The 13,810-nt window shown below is 30.9% G+C and overlaps 1 protein-coding gene across 5 annotated transcripts in view; it reads right to left on the minus strand.

The window, feature by feature from the left end:
- Nucleotides 1-13,810, minus strand: part of LOC126887846 (inositol polyphosphate multikinase) — a 203,350-nt gene that overhangs the window by 40,913 nt on the left and 148,627 nt on the right. For all 5 annotated transcript variants that reach the window (XM_050655737.1, XM_050655739.1, XM_050655738.1 and 2 more), the window contains one exon: nucleotides 6,548-6,831. In XM_050655737.1, the coding sequence (XP_050511694.1) occupies nucleotides 6,548-6,785 (238 nt within the window). In that variant the 5' untranslated portion in view covers nucleotides 6,786-6,831. The remainder of the gene's footprint in view (nucleotides 1-6,547; nucleotides 6,832-13,810) is intronic.

Genomic DNA, 13,810 nt, shown 5'->3' on the forward strand with positions numbered 1-13,810 from the left:
AATTTTGATTTTATAGGTTATATGTAACTTGAAGTAACTGAGTCCTTTAGAATATTTAAAAATCAGAAAAACACGTTCAAACCCCCCAAAACCCCCTTAAAAAACAGTTTTTGGGTTTTTTTAAGGTGACCAACGTTACAGAAAAATCTGAAAAAAATTAGAAATATAGTGTTTGATAAAATACACAAGACTAAGAAAAAAATTAGATCTGCAGCTATCCCCAAAAAAAAGTTACATACTTTTTCCCAAAAAAAAAAAATTTTTTTTTAATTTTTTGAGGTTATGTACACTCAACCTACAGGTCTATAAAAAATAGACGTGTTTTATAAAAGCCTTAACTATGTGTGTGAATTTTTTGAAATTTTAAAATTGATTGCATCCCACCAAAAAAAAAAAAAATAAAATCGAAAAATAAAGTTTTTGATGGTGGGGGCAGGGAGAAGGGGGTGGTGGGTTAAAATTACGATGAATCTTATGTCTTAATCACATAGAACTTAAAAAAAATGAAAAAAATTAAATTCTGGTAATGAGGGAGGGTATTTTTTAATTTATGTATCCCGTCCATAAGTGGAAAGTTTGATGCGCCACTGTAGACTGAAAAGTGCGCCACTGGAAAGTGACGACACAGTGCTCACACGTTTTCTTTTAGGTTCTACTATTTAAGTTATAGGGTCCCGTCGTGCCTAAAATGATTAAGAAATTTCACCTATAGCGACTCTTAGTCTATAATTGTGAGTTTTACTTATAAGTAAATATATTTTACGTTAAAATATTTCGAATTCTAATGCGAGTATATAAATTTTTTGAGGATTTTTTAGTCTAGAAATATCATCAATAGTTGAAAAGTTAAATTTTAAATTTAAATAAAAAAAAAACCAAAATACACGCTTTTAATAAATTTTTCACCTATTTTGGTTTATTTTTATAAATATTTCTTTACTAATAATAAAATTGTTTTCTATTACTTCCATTTAGCGCGCCTATGAGTTAATGTCACTATATTCAAGTTATGTCAAATAGTACCGACGCACTGTTGCCACAGTTTCACAGAACTTTCGAAAAAAGGTGTGCTACTATCTCCCGAAGTTATATTGATGACGCGCCACTGTTGGCCCTCAAAAACAAAAGATATTCATAACATCTTAAGACCAAGGTGTACAATCAATGCGTACTCCCTGTTCTCACTTATGGTTCCCAAACGTGGACGTTTACAAAAGCAAACATGGACAAAATCATAAAAACGCAAAGAGCAATGGAAAGGCAAATGTTGCACATAAGACTAATGGATAAAAAGAAAAACGAATGGATAAGAGAGAAAACCAAAGTTAGGGATGTTAGACAAGAAGTTGCAAAATTGAAGTGGAGATTTGCCGGACACAATATAAGACAAAAAGAAGACCGATGGAAGAAAATTCTTATAAATTGGAGACCGTGGGTAGTGATGTAAGAAGAGAATATTCTCTAGAGAGTTGCTGCGTCCTTAATCGTACTAAGACGCTACATAAAAAAGAAAAATGAAAAACGAAAAATGTGGATACGGCTTTTCTAAGTAAACGCGAAACAATGAGTAATTTAACTATGGAAATAATGCTAGACAATTATTTGTTTAAGAATTTTACAAGAATGTCAAAAAGTGATTTCGAACTATTAATAAATATGATAGGGCCAAGAATAGAGAAGAAATATCAAACATGAGAAATGCAATACAAATCTCAACAAGATTAGCAACTGTTATTTATACAGAGAGAGTCTGTAATTTGGAATAAATTCAATATCTCAAATACTAATTGTTTTTTTGAAAAATGCTCAGACCCGTCGATTAGTATTTCAAATTGTCCTTTTTAACATACAATAATAATGTATACAGGGTGTCCCAATTTAGAGATATGACGCCATCGTTGATTTTCTTAAATAGCAACACTCTCATTTTGATAGGTATTTTGATAGGGTGTGTTTATACATATCTGCAAAATTTCAAATTTTTATTCCCTACCATTTACAAGATAATAATAAATAACAAAGTTATGAAAAACAAGTAATCAAATAATAATTGAATTACTTAATTATTTCAATTAAGCCAATGCTCATAATGTTGCCCTTAATTATTGTCAAATAGACAATGGGCAACATTATGAGCATTTGCTTAATTGAAATAATTAAATTCAAAAATACCAAGTTTCTTGTAAAAGGTATATATTAAAATACCCTAAATAAGGGTCACAATACAAAACGTTTTCGGATTAAGGAATCCATCATCAGTGTTAAAAGCCCTAAAATTAAGTATAACCTAATTAAATGAGATAAAAGTTAAAATTGACAGAGGTTTTCAAGAACAAGAGGTCATACTTACAAAATTTGCATGCCTGAGCCACCAAAATGTATAGGGTAAAAACCCTTTAAATGTAAATAATAAAGATATTTTTTTTAATTTTTTTTTTATATAATTTTGTATGAATTTTATATAAATATGTAAAATATCTTTATTATTTACATTTAAAGGGTTTTTACCCTATACATTTTGGTGGCTCAGGCATGCAAATTTTGTAAGTATGACCTCTTGTTCTTGAAAACCTCTGTCAATTTTAACTTTTATCTCATTTAATTAGGTTATACTTAATTTTAGGGCTTTTAAACACTGATGATGGATTCCTTAATCCGAAAACGTTTTGTATTGTGACCCTTATTTAGGGTATTTTAATATATACCTTTTACAAGAAACTTGGTATTTTTGTGATTTATGGTATACAGCCAGCTACAGGAAGTTTATTTTCCTCGTGGATTAATTAAATTCAATTATTATTCGATTACTTGTTTTTCATAACATTGTTATTTTTTATTATCTTGTAAATGGTAGGGAATAAAAATTTGAAATTTTGCAGTTATGTATAACTTTACACACTCTATTAAAATAGCTATCAAAATGACAGTGTTGCCATTTAAGAAAATCAATGATGACGTCATATATCTAAATTGGGACTCCCTGTATACATTATTATTGTATTTCAAAAATGACAATTTGAAATACTAATCGACGGGTCTGAGTATTTTTCAAAAATACAATTAGTATTTGAATTATTGAATTTATTCCAAATTACAGACATAACTTTGTTATTTTTTATTATCTTGTAAATGGTAGAGAAAAAATATGATATTTTGCAGTTATGTATAACGTTACACACTTTATCAAAATAGCTATCAAAATGACAGTGTTGCCATTTAAGAAAATCAACGTTATATCTCTAAATTGGGACACCCTGTATACATTATTATTGTATGCCAAAAAAGGACTTGTGATTTCATTTGACCACGTATTCATCTTTTCTTTGTATGTCTTGACAAAACCAAATTAAATTTCAACAGAGTACAGGAAATAAAGAGGAAATACAGAGCAACATGCAAAATTTTCCACAGCAGTTCGACTTTATCGGTAACGCATCAGACAGTACAATAGTGTCCAGATACCAGTAAAATTTCGGCTACCTGGCTCAGCCATACGGCGATATTTTCATTAGATGGCTGTAATGTTGCCAGAAACATACCAAATATAATATATTTTCGGCAACATGTTGCTTCAAAAACTAGCCCGTCTAAATGCCCCTTTAGACGTAGACCAATCCATGACTGAGCTGGCGACTCGTGAAAAATAAAATTCCACAACTTGTCCCACCACTAATGATAGAAATAGATTCTGAACCTGAGACCTCATGTTTCTCTGATTAAATCGCCACATCCATTACTTGCATTATTTGTGGTAAGAAACTTTCATTTTTTTATCAAATAAATTTTGTGTCCTCTGTTGTTTTTGTAATTTGTTTATATATAAAGAACACTGTTGTTTAGTCTCATAATTATGTATATGATTTCATGATTTTTAATACCCTATTTTATCTTCAACAATATCCCTAAGTGCGTCGTAGGGTTCATTCTCAGAAAATTCTCGATATCGAGAATATTCTCTGATTTTTCATTCTCGGCAATTTTCCAACACTAACCTTGGGAATATAAACAAAGCTGAGTAAGGCCCCAAATGAGATGGGCACATGATACCAAGAAGCACTTGGGCTCTAATAGGTGGATAACTGTAGCGACAGACAGAGAAGAATGGAAAAGGATTGGGGAGGCCTATGTCTAAAAATGGATCTAAGAAGGCTAATTAGATAGATAGATAGATTGAAATAGCACGTGCATCATTCATAATTAAAAAGTTTCTTTGTTGTAGGAATATAAGGTTAAAACTACGATTAAGGATGCCTCGGTGTTACGTCTCATCTACTCTTCTTTATGGCTTGGAAGGGTGGTCACTAAAACAAGTGCATCAAAGTTGGCCGCCTCTGAATTTTGGTGATACACAAAAATCCTACGAATATCATTGATTCAAAGGATGTCAAACGTGGAAGTAACTAGAAGGATAGGAAATGAAGCAGAAATAATATTAACTACCAAAAGACAAAAACTTGAGTTCTTACGACATGTGATGAGAGTGCAGAATACTCATTATTACAACTTACATTTATCTTTGTACGTCTAGAGATATTGAATTAGATTTATTCAAAGAGCTTAAGAAAGAATGGAAAGAAAGGTATATTGATAAGAACATAAATACAGGAAACCATTACAGATCAATCAGAAACTACATAACTACATAAACCTTGGTTTTCTAAAATGGAGTCGACAAAGGATATGACAAGAACCATACGCAGAATGAGATTTAACCACTGTCTTACACCATCATATATATTTAAACTTAATCTAGCTGATAGTCCACAATGTATTTGTGGTCAGTTGGGTAACCTACAACACAAATACCTGTTCTCTTATTTCTAATAACGTTGATATGTTTTTAAATTCACTGTATTCTTTGACTGATGTCCACCATCCCATTAATTTAAACTATTTATTAACATTAGAAAACAATGAGTTGGTATACCGACTATTGTATAAACATATTTTAGATATTAAACTTAAATTGTAATTGTAAAATATAAAGTATTTCTTGTAAATTGTTATATATTAAAAGAAGAAAAAAATAAAAAATATATAATAAAAAAAATAAAAAAGAATTAAGAAAAAGAGGGAGAATATAAAAAAATATAAACAAAAAAAATATATAAAAAAATAATAAAATATAATAATTAAAAAAATATAATAAAAAAATATGTAGATAAAAATGAATGACGAACGTGGACAGTCCATAGTAAAAAGCTTTCGAATTAAGTAGAGGGCTAAAGAAGAATGTTGCAGTTTTTGCTGTGGAACTCTGAGAACATCATTTAGAAAAAAAAAAAACAAAAAAAATATAAAAATTAAAAAAAAATACAAAAATAATTAAAAATGAATAACCATTTTCAATTTCGTTCCAAAACGAAAATACAGCCGAACCATATTCCAGTCCAATCAGAGAGTGCTGCAAGCACCTCTACCGGTTTCGAAACTTATTAGTCTCTCATCAGGAGGCACATATGCTGCTCTCCCTGATCCAACCAAAACAAACCCCAGCGTGCAGTCCCGAATTGCAACGAACGAAATGGCATAGATGCCCCAGCGGCAACCGCTAGCAAAAGACTAAGTTTTCACTCCAATGGCATATAACATATCCCACCAGAATGAAAACAATGGGAACCTTCTCTGGTTACACCTCCGAGGCTTCTACAATTTGCAAGCCATACGGATGCTGAGACTAAGGAAGATGAGGGAATTCTACAATTTACAATTCACGTCACATCTGCTCAGCGCGGTAAAGTTCCAACGAGACTGGTTCCCTTCATACTCCACACAGAGTAAATGTAAATCAAAAATGTGATTTACATTTTTGATTTACATTTACTCTGTGTGGAGTATGAAGGGAACCAGTCTCGTTGGAACTTTACCGCGCTGAGCAGATGTGACGTGAATTGTAAATTGTAGAATTCCCTCATCTTCCTTAGTCTCAGCATCCGTATGGCTTGCAAATTGTAGAAGCCTCGGAGGTGTAACCAGAGAAGGTTCCCATTGTTTTCATTCTGGTGGGATATGTTATATGCCATTGGAGTGAAAACTTAGTCTTTTACAAAAATAATTATTTATTAGTAGAATTGTTTATTAGAGATTAATATTAGTATTAGTCTTAGGATAAGATACGAAAAAATGACTAATAAAATAAAATAAAAATAGTAAAATTGGCGAATGGATTTAGTGTCCGCAGTCATATAAACAAAAATAAACAACCACAACAACAAGTTATTATGCAAGTCAAAATTCGAGGAAGGCGAAATGAGTGAAGTCGAAGAATATTATCCTGGCTTAAGAACTTGAGAAAATGGTTTGAATGCAGTAGTGCAGAACAATTTCGAGCGGCAGTCAACAGGATCCGCATACCCATTATTTCCAACCTTCGATAGCAGATGGATATTGAAGAAGAATAACTATTATAGTTGTTTCCTCATGGTACGAATATCTCCCAATTTCAAGTTTTTTCTTAGTATACTATGATTTCAACAACAAATTCTGTGCTATTATTGTTAACATATTTTAAATCAGTAAATAAAATTAACAAAGTATCAAATCTTACCAATATTATCCCCTTTATCCATATGTCCAGCCATTTGATGTTTATATATTTCGTAACCCTCTGGTATTGCCACGGTTTTGTCTTCCTCTTCAACGACGTTTTCGAGTTCTTCTCCTAAGTCTAGTTTTTCTAAACCGTTCACACAGTTATTTTGTAAGATTTTACAAGGGGCCGGTACACAAATAAGGTTTGGTTCAGGACGATGTATTGGTAGAGACTGGACTTCCGATTTTCCCATGGTTTCTTAATCTGTCAAATTTTATCAATTGTTTGTTATCTTCAGACTGAAACAATAATAAATTACGGATTAGCTACTATAAATTCAATTGATCTGTTTCGTAGCGATTAATAGTGCAGGAGGATAAGGTTTATAGACTACAGACGTCATCAGAAATGAATGATCACGGATATACTTCACGTTTTTTGCTTTCGAATGATTACAATGAACATTTTAGCGGGGAATTTTTTTAAATATAATTAATTTTATTTGTCTTAAGTGTTTCAATTATCAGGAAGCTTTAATAATAAACAATTCAAATAACAATATCAAACGACGAATTTATAGCTAACAAAGGATCTAAAGGTACGTATTGCGCACTTTTTTGGGAATATCTAAAATAAAAAGTACTGTACCAATTGTTTTGAAAATTTGCACGAACATTTATTATAAAAAGAGGTATAAAAAAATTCATAAAAAAATATTGAAAATTAAACGATTTACGCGCCATCTGCTGGCACTGTGAAAAAAAAAACAGTTCCACTGCTGCAGTGATTGGGACTAACAGAGATACTGAAACATAAAATTTCAAAGTGATTATTGAAATATTAAAATTTAGAAAAATGACGAAATGTTGAATTTTTTTTAAAATAGCTAAAAAATTTTCATGGTTTCAAAAACCGCAAAATTGACATTTTTTATCCAATCAAAAACCCTAGTTAACGGTATAGAAAATGACATAAATATGTATTTCAATAATCACTTTGAAATTTTTTGTTTCAGAATCTCTATTAGCTTCAATCACTGTAGCAATGGAGCTGTTTTTTTTTCACAATGCCAGCGAGGTGGCGCATAAATCGTTTAATTTTCAATATTTTTTTATGAAAACTTTTTTACGTGTACTTCTTTCTATAATAAATGCCCATGCAAATTTTGGCAAAAGAATCGGTACAGTACTTTTTATTTTAAAAATACCCAAAAAAAGTATATGAATTTCGTACTTTTACACTAGGATAGCCCCGTAAGTATCATTAATATATCTCTTTTTTATTCCGGAAGTTAATCGGAACATCTTCCAAGCGAAATTCAGACAGGTTAATCAAATTTTACGTGTTGTTAAGGAACATAATATGTATTCCCTTATCAATATTTGTAGATTACATTCCGTGTTTTTGAATATGTGAAATTAACTAATATAGTTATCAGGATAACAATGAAATTTAATTATGTATTTCATTATCATTACATCCGTTACGATTTAAATTTCAAACTTTCAAAACTTCGTTACTATGTTACTTTACGATCAACCAGGCTATGGATACTGTTGAGTGGTAAGACTGATTCTTTCATATAGTGTTCCCTATGCTTCTTCGAACACCGTACCGGCCATCTGGCTACTGATACAGGTTGCGTTCATTACTATGCAGCACACTTGTACAGGTAAACATATCGAATTTAAAATTATTGTAAGACGAAAAATTTTTTTGTCAATACTTTTTAAACATTATTAGAAATATGAACTGTAATTGACAGACATTTCTGTGGTTTAAAAAGTAACGACAAAAATTTTTTCGTCCTAAAATAATTTAAAATCAATATACAGGGTGATTGATGAGTGTGTTAGACAGTAATAGACAGCAATAAAAGTTAATAATAAAAATTGTGGCCAACTTTCAGCTTCACATTACGAAATTAGTTAGATTGTTACAGGGAGTTCGATAACATAGTGGCAGACCAAACTTATGTTTTTTTAAATGGAACACCCTATATTTTATTTTATATTCGAAATCCTCTTAACTTCCCCATCACAAAAATATAAAGGTTTGTTATGTTATATAGGGCTTTTAAAAAGTTATAACCAATTTTTTATGAAAATCGTAACAAGTTCAGCTCCCTGTATAAATAAAAAAAGCACAACAGCGATGGTTTATTGGTGCCATATTTTTTTGTTGATTGTGAAAATTTTTAAGAATTGTTGATATTGCTAATTTTCCTTATATCGAATACAGGGTGAGTCAAAACGCAAGTACATTCTTTTCTAAGAAATTTTAAATGGAACACCCTGTATTTTATATTACTATCGAAAAATATCATTACCGTACTTTAATTTTTGTATAATATTCCCTATACCTAAATTTGTCAGTTTTCGAGATATTTTCATTTTTCAGAGCCAGTTATTAATTAGGGTGTTCTATTTAAAATTACTGTGAAAATAATGTACTTGCGTTTTAACTCACCCTGTATTCGATATAAAGAAAATTAGCAATATCAACCATTTTTATAAATTTTGACAATCAACAAAAAAATATGGCACCAATAAACCATTGCTGTTGTGCTTGTTTTTATTTAAGGGGAGCTGAAGTTATTACGATTTTCATAGAACATTGGTTATAACTTTGTATATACCATGTATAACGTAACAAACCTTTATATTTTTGTGATGGGGAAGTTAAGAAGATTTCGAATATAAAATAAAATATGGGGTGTTCCATTTAAAAAAACAAAAGTTTGGTCTGCCACTATGTTATCGAACACCCTGTAACATTCTAACTAATTTTGTAATGTGAAGCGCAAAGTTAGCTACAACTTTTGTTATTAACTTTTATTGCTATCTATTACTATAGCGGATCTACTAAGCTTTTTCACACTAATCAATCACCCTAATTTTGTGTTTACCTGTACACTGTACAGGTGTGCTGCGCTGTAATGAACGCAACCTATATCAGCAGCCAGATGGCCGGTACGGTGTTCGAGGAAGTATAGGGAACAATATATGAAAGAATCAGCCGTCTTAAAATGATTTCTCGAAAACGTTGCTAGCTCTTACACCATATGAAAGAAAAATTAAGTGAATAACAATATTCAACAAGGTAAATTCAAAGTTTTAGATTAAATAATTATAATTTTATAAATAAAAGTAGAGCAGATGGATATGGTGGCGTAGGAATACTTATAAAAGATCATTTTTGTTATTCTGAAATAAAATTTAGAAACAACTTTAATCCAAAAATAGAAATTTGTGCAATATATATAGAAGACCTCAAAATATCAATCATATGTATATATAAACCACCAAATGTACAAGCTACAAAAAATGATTGGACGAACATATTTACACAAATACAAGGAGAAAGTATAATTCGTGGGGACTTCAATGCACATCATAGCATATGGGGCTCGGTGCACGACAATATTCAAGGTAAAAATTTAGCAGACGCTCTAGAAAATCTCAATTTTATTGTTTTAAATGATGGTAGACCTACAAAAATTACTAGACCAAATGAAAATCCTTCTCCAGTGGATCTAACATTTACTTCACCAAGCTTGATCGGTTACATAGGATGGAATCCTTTAGATGATACGCTAGGCTCAGACCACTTTCCCATAAGTACAATCTTAACAAGGAGATATAATAACAGCATAATACAACCAAGTAGAAAATGGATTGAATCTTCGGCCAACTGCGAAAACTATTAAAATATTTTAACACACAGCATGGAAAATGAAAGTATTACTTCCACTGAAGACAATTTTGAACAGTTAGTCTCTAATATTAATAAAGCAGCTTGTGAGGCAATGAAATGTCGCACAGCCGCTAGTAAGAAAAACACAAGACCAGTGTAGTGGGATAGAGATTGCGACGAGAAAGTGAGAGATAGAAAAGACGCTTTAAAGAAGTATAATAGAGTATCAAATTTTCAAAATTATATAGATCTACGCAAAATACAAGCACAGTGTAAACTACTATTCAAACAAAAACAAAAAAAATGTTGGGTAGAATTTATCAATCAACTAAATAAAAACACACCAATATCAAAAATTTAGTTTTTTTTTTTTAAATATCAAATAAGAATAACACTCACAAAAAACCTCCACTAACGCAATCAATTATTGAGGAATTATTAGATACATATGCACCAACTTATGTACCAAATATATTAAAGACTATTGATAATAATATGCATGTATGTAATAGATTGCAATGAGCTTCAAATTCCGTTTGATCTTGAAGAATTGGAGGTTGAAATGAAAACAGCGAAGAATACTACTCCTGGATATGATTTTATTACCTATGAATTAATTTATAATTTACCCATAATAGCTAAGGAGCAATTAATTAAAGTTTTCAATAGTTGGTGGGTAGGAGAGCAATACATAGATCATTTTAAAAAATATATCATACAACCATTATTAAAAGCTAATAAAGACAAAAATGTATCCAAGTCATATCGACCAATTTCTTTAATGTCGTGTATAAGTAAAACCTTTGAAAGATTAATCAAAGCTCGATTAGAATGGTTTTTAGAATCAAATTGTATTTTACCTAGTACACAGTATGGATTTCGCCGAGGTCTTGGATCATTGGATGTAGTAACAAAGCTAGTTACAGATATACAAATTGCGCTGTCTAAAAATGAGTACCTAGTTTGTTTGTTTCTGGATATAAAAGGAGCTTATGATTCAGTAGATCTTAACATACTAAAATATAAAATGTTTTCACTTGGTTTCAATAATGAAATCTGTAATAATCTATTAAATCTATATACTAATAGAACAGTATGGTTAAAAGATCATAGAAATATACTACACGGACCAAGAGTTGTAAATCAAGGTCTGCCACAGGGTTCAGTATTAAGTCCAACATTATTCAACTTATATTCTGCTAGTATTCATAGTTTGTTTGACGAAAATATTAAATGTTTACAATATGCAGATGATATCTGTATATACTCCACCCAAAAAACCTACGACGACTGTCTACGATCATTGAGACATATAGTTGAAATTATTATACAATGGACAAATGAAAATAATATGACAATGTCCACAGAAAAATCCAATATTATGTTTTTCACCAGGCATAGGTTGCGCGCACCGGGAAACGTAACCTCGAGTGGGCGTACTATACCAGTGGTGAATCAGTATAAGTATCTAGGGATAGTACTAGATAATAAACTTCTGTGGACTAAACATATTCAATACATCAAAGGTAAGTGTGAAAAAAAAATAAATATACTAAGGTGTATTACCAACAGAAAATGAGGTGCAGATCCCAAAACAGCTTTATTGTTCTACAATGCTTGTATTAGGTCAGTCGTGGACTATGGGTGTTGGATATATGGATCAGCAAGCAATACGAACTTAAAATTTTTAGATCGGATACAATACAGATGCTTGAGAATATGTTTAAGTGCAATGATATCCACTCCAATAAACGTTATGCTAGCAGAGTGTAATGAAATCCCATTAAATTTACGTAGACAATTTTTAGCTCAAAAATACTGCATAAAGCTAAGAAACACTGAGTCAGACCTTTTAACAAATCTGGCTTTATTAAACATGGAAAACTTAACTAGTAAATATTGGAGAATAAAAAATTCACCACCACTAACAGATGCATTCATTGAAACCAGGAATTATACAGATTTACACAACAGTAAATTATTACCAATTTATAAATTTCCGTATAAAACTTTGATAAAAAAACCCAGAATCATAATTCCTAAATATACAGAATCAAATCATTTAAATAATATTTTAGTAAAATCTATACTGAGCGACTTTGTGGATTACACAGTAATTTATACAGACGGTTCTAAAAATCAAACAGGAGTAGGATGTGCTATGTATGTGCAAAATACCCATCAACATAATAATTACAAATTATCTAGTATTAGTAGTATTTTTACAGCTGAGATTATAGCCATCGAAAAAGCTCTAGAATGGATCAAAGAGAATAATATTGAAAAAGCTGTGATAATAACAGACTCCAGATCTGCAATATATGCAATTGAAAATACTGATTTTAGTTCATACAAATCAAAAATTTTATGTAATATAAAAAATAATTTGTCTAAAGTGGAAGTAGTATTTATATGGGCAAAAGGGCATGCCGGTATACTGGGTAATGAGAAAGTGGATGAGTTAGCCAAAGATGCAATAAAAAAAGGTGAGATACTAACTCACATCTTATCGACAGATGCAATAAATGACGTCAAAGTTAGAATAAATAAAATATGGAAAAAAGAATGGAATAATATTACAAGCATGTCAAAAAATTTATATTTTTCTTTACATCAAGAACTTCCTCCGCCACCTGAATACATATATTTAAATATAACCTGCCAAAGCAAGATATTTCTACTATCGTCAGATTAAAAACTCGACACGGGAAATATGAGGCACATCTGCACAAATTAGGAATAATTAATTCATCAGTCTGTTTTTGTGATAATGTTTCGATTAGAGATTTAAACCATATTTTCTTGGAATGCAAAATTAACGAGAGATATATAAATCAATTATATTACAATTTACGACAAACACAAGTTCATTTTCCAATTAGTATAGAATATCTACTAAGTTGTCATAAAATGGAAATATTTAAATTACTCATAAACTACTTGAAAGAAACAAATATAATCCTTTAAGTGAAATACGTATAAATATAACAAAACTAATAAATTGAGGTAAAAATAAAATAAAAATCTGTGTCTAACGGACTCGCATCCAAGCCATTTTTTCACACACACACACACACACACAAGGTAAATGTTGTGTTATTTCTTGATTCTTCTTCTTTGTGTACCATCTGCTTGGCCGCACGTTGCCGGTTCTCTGTACATTTCGTGTAGAGTGTCGTTCTCAGCTCTTTGCAATATTTGTGGCTACGTCGTTGAAGCACGTCTCTGATATTACACCAATCCTTTATGTTCCTTAGCTACGAATGTTATTTTTTTCCTGGACATTGGTGCCCATGTCTAGGGGCCGTGGCCCCCCTAGCCTTTCGGGTGGTTTAAACTATATTGTCATCCAAAGCATACAAAATGTAATAAGGAATACTTCACCTGTAAATGTCTACAAATTAACATTTACTGGTTAAGGGGAAAGGCGCAAAATGTCGCCTGTCAAAATTTTCAATGCGTTTTAAACGCAATAATTTTTTTTGAATTCTGAGAAAACTAATAAGTATTTTTGAAAAATTTAAACGCAGAAGGAAAGATTACGTTATTACCGAGGGCCGAAAGTCCCTGAAAACTTCTATA

The sequence above is a fragment of the Diabrotica virgifera genome, chromosome 7 (assembly GCF_917563875.1).
Source record: "Diabrotica virgifera virgifera chromosome 7, PGI_DIABVI_V3a".
NCBI classification, from domain to species: Eukaryota; Metazoa; Arthropoda; class Insecta; order Coleoptera; family Chrysomelidae; genus Diabrotica; species Diabrotica virgifera.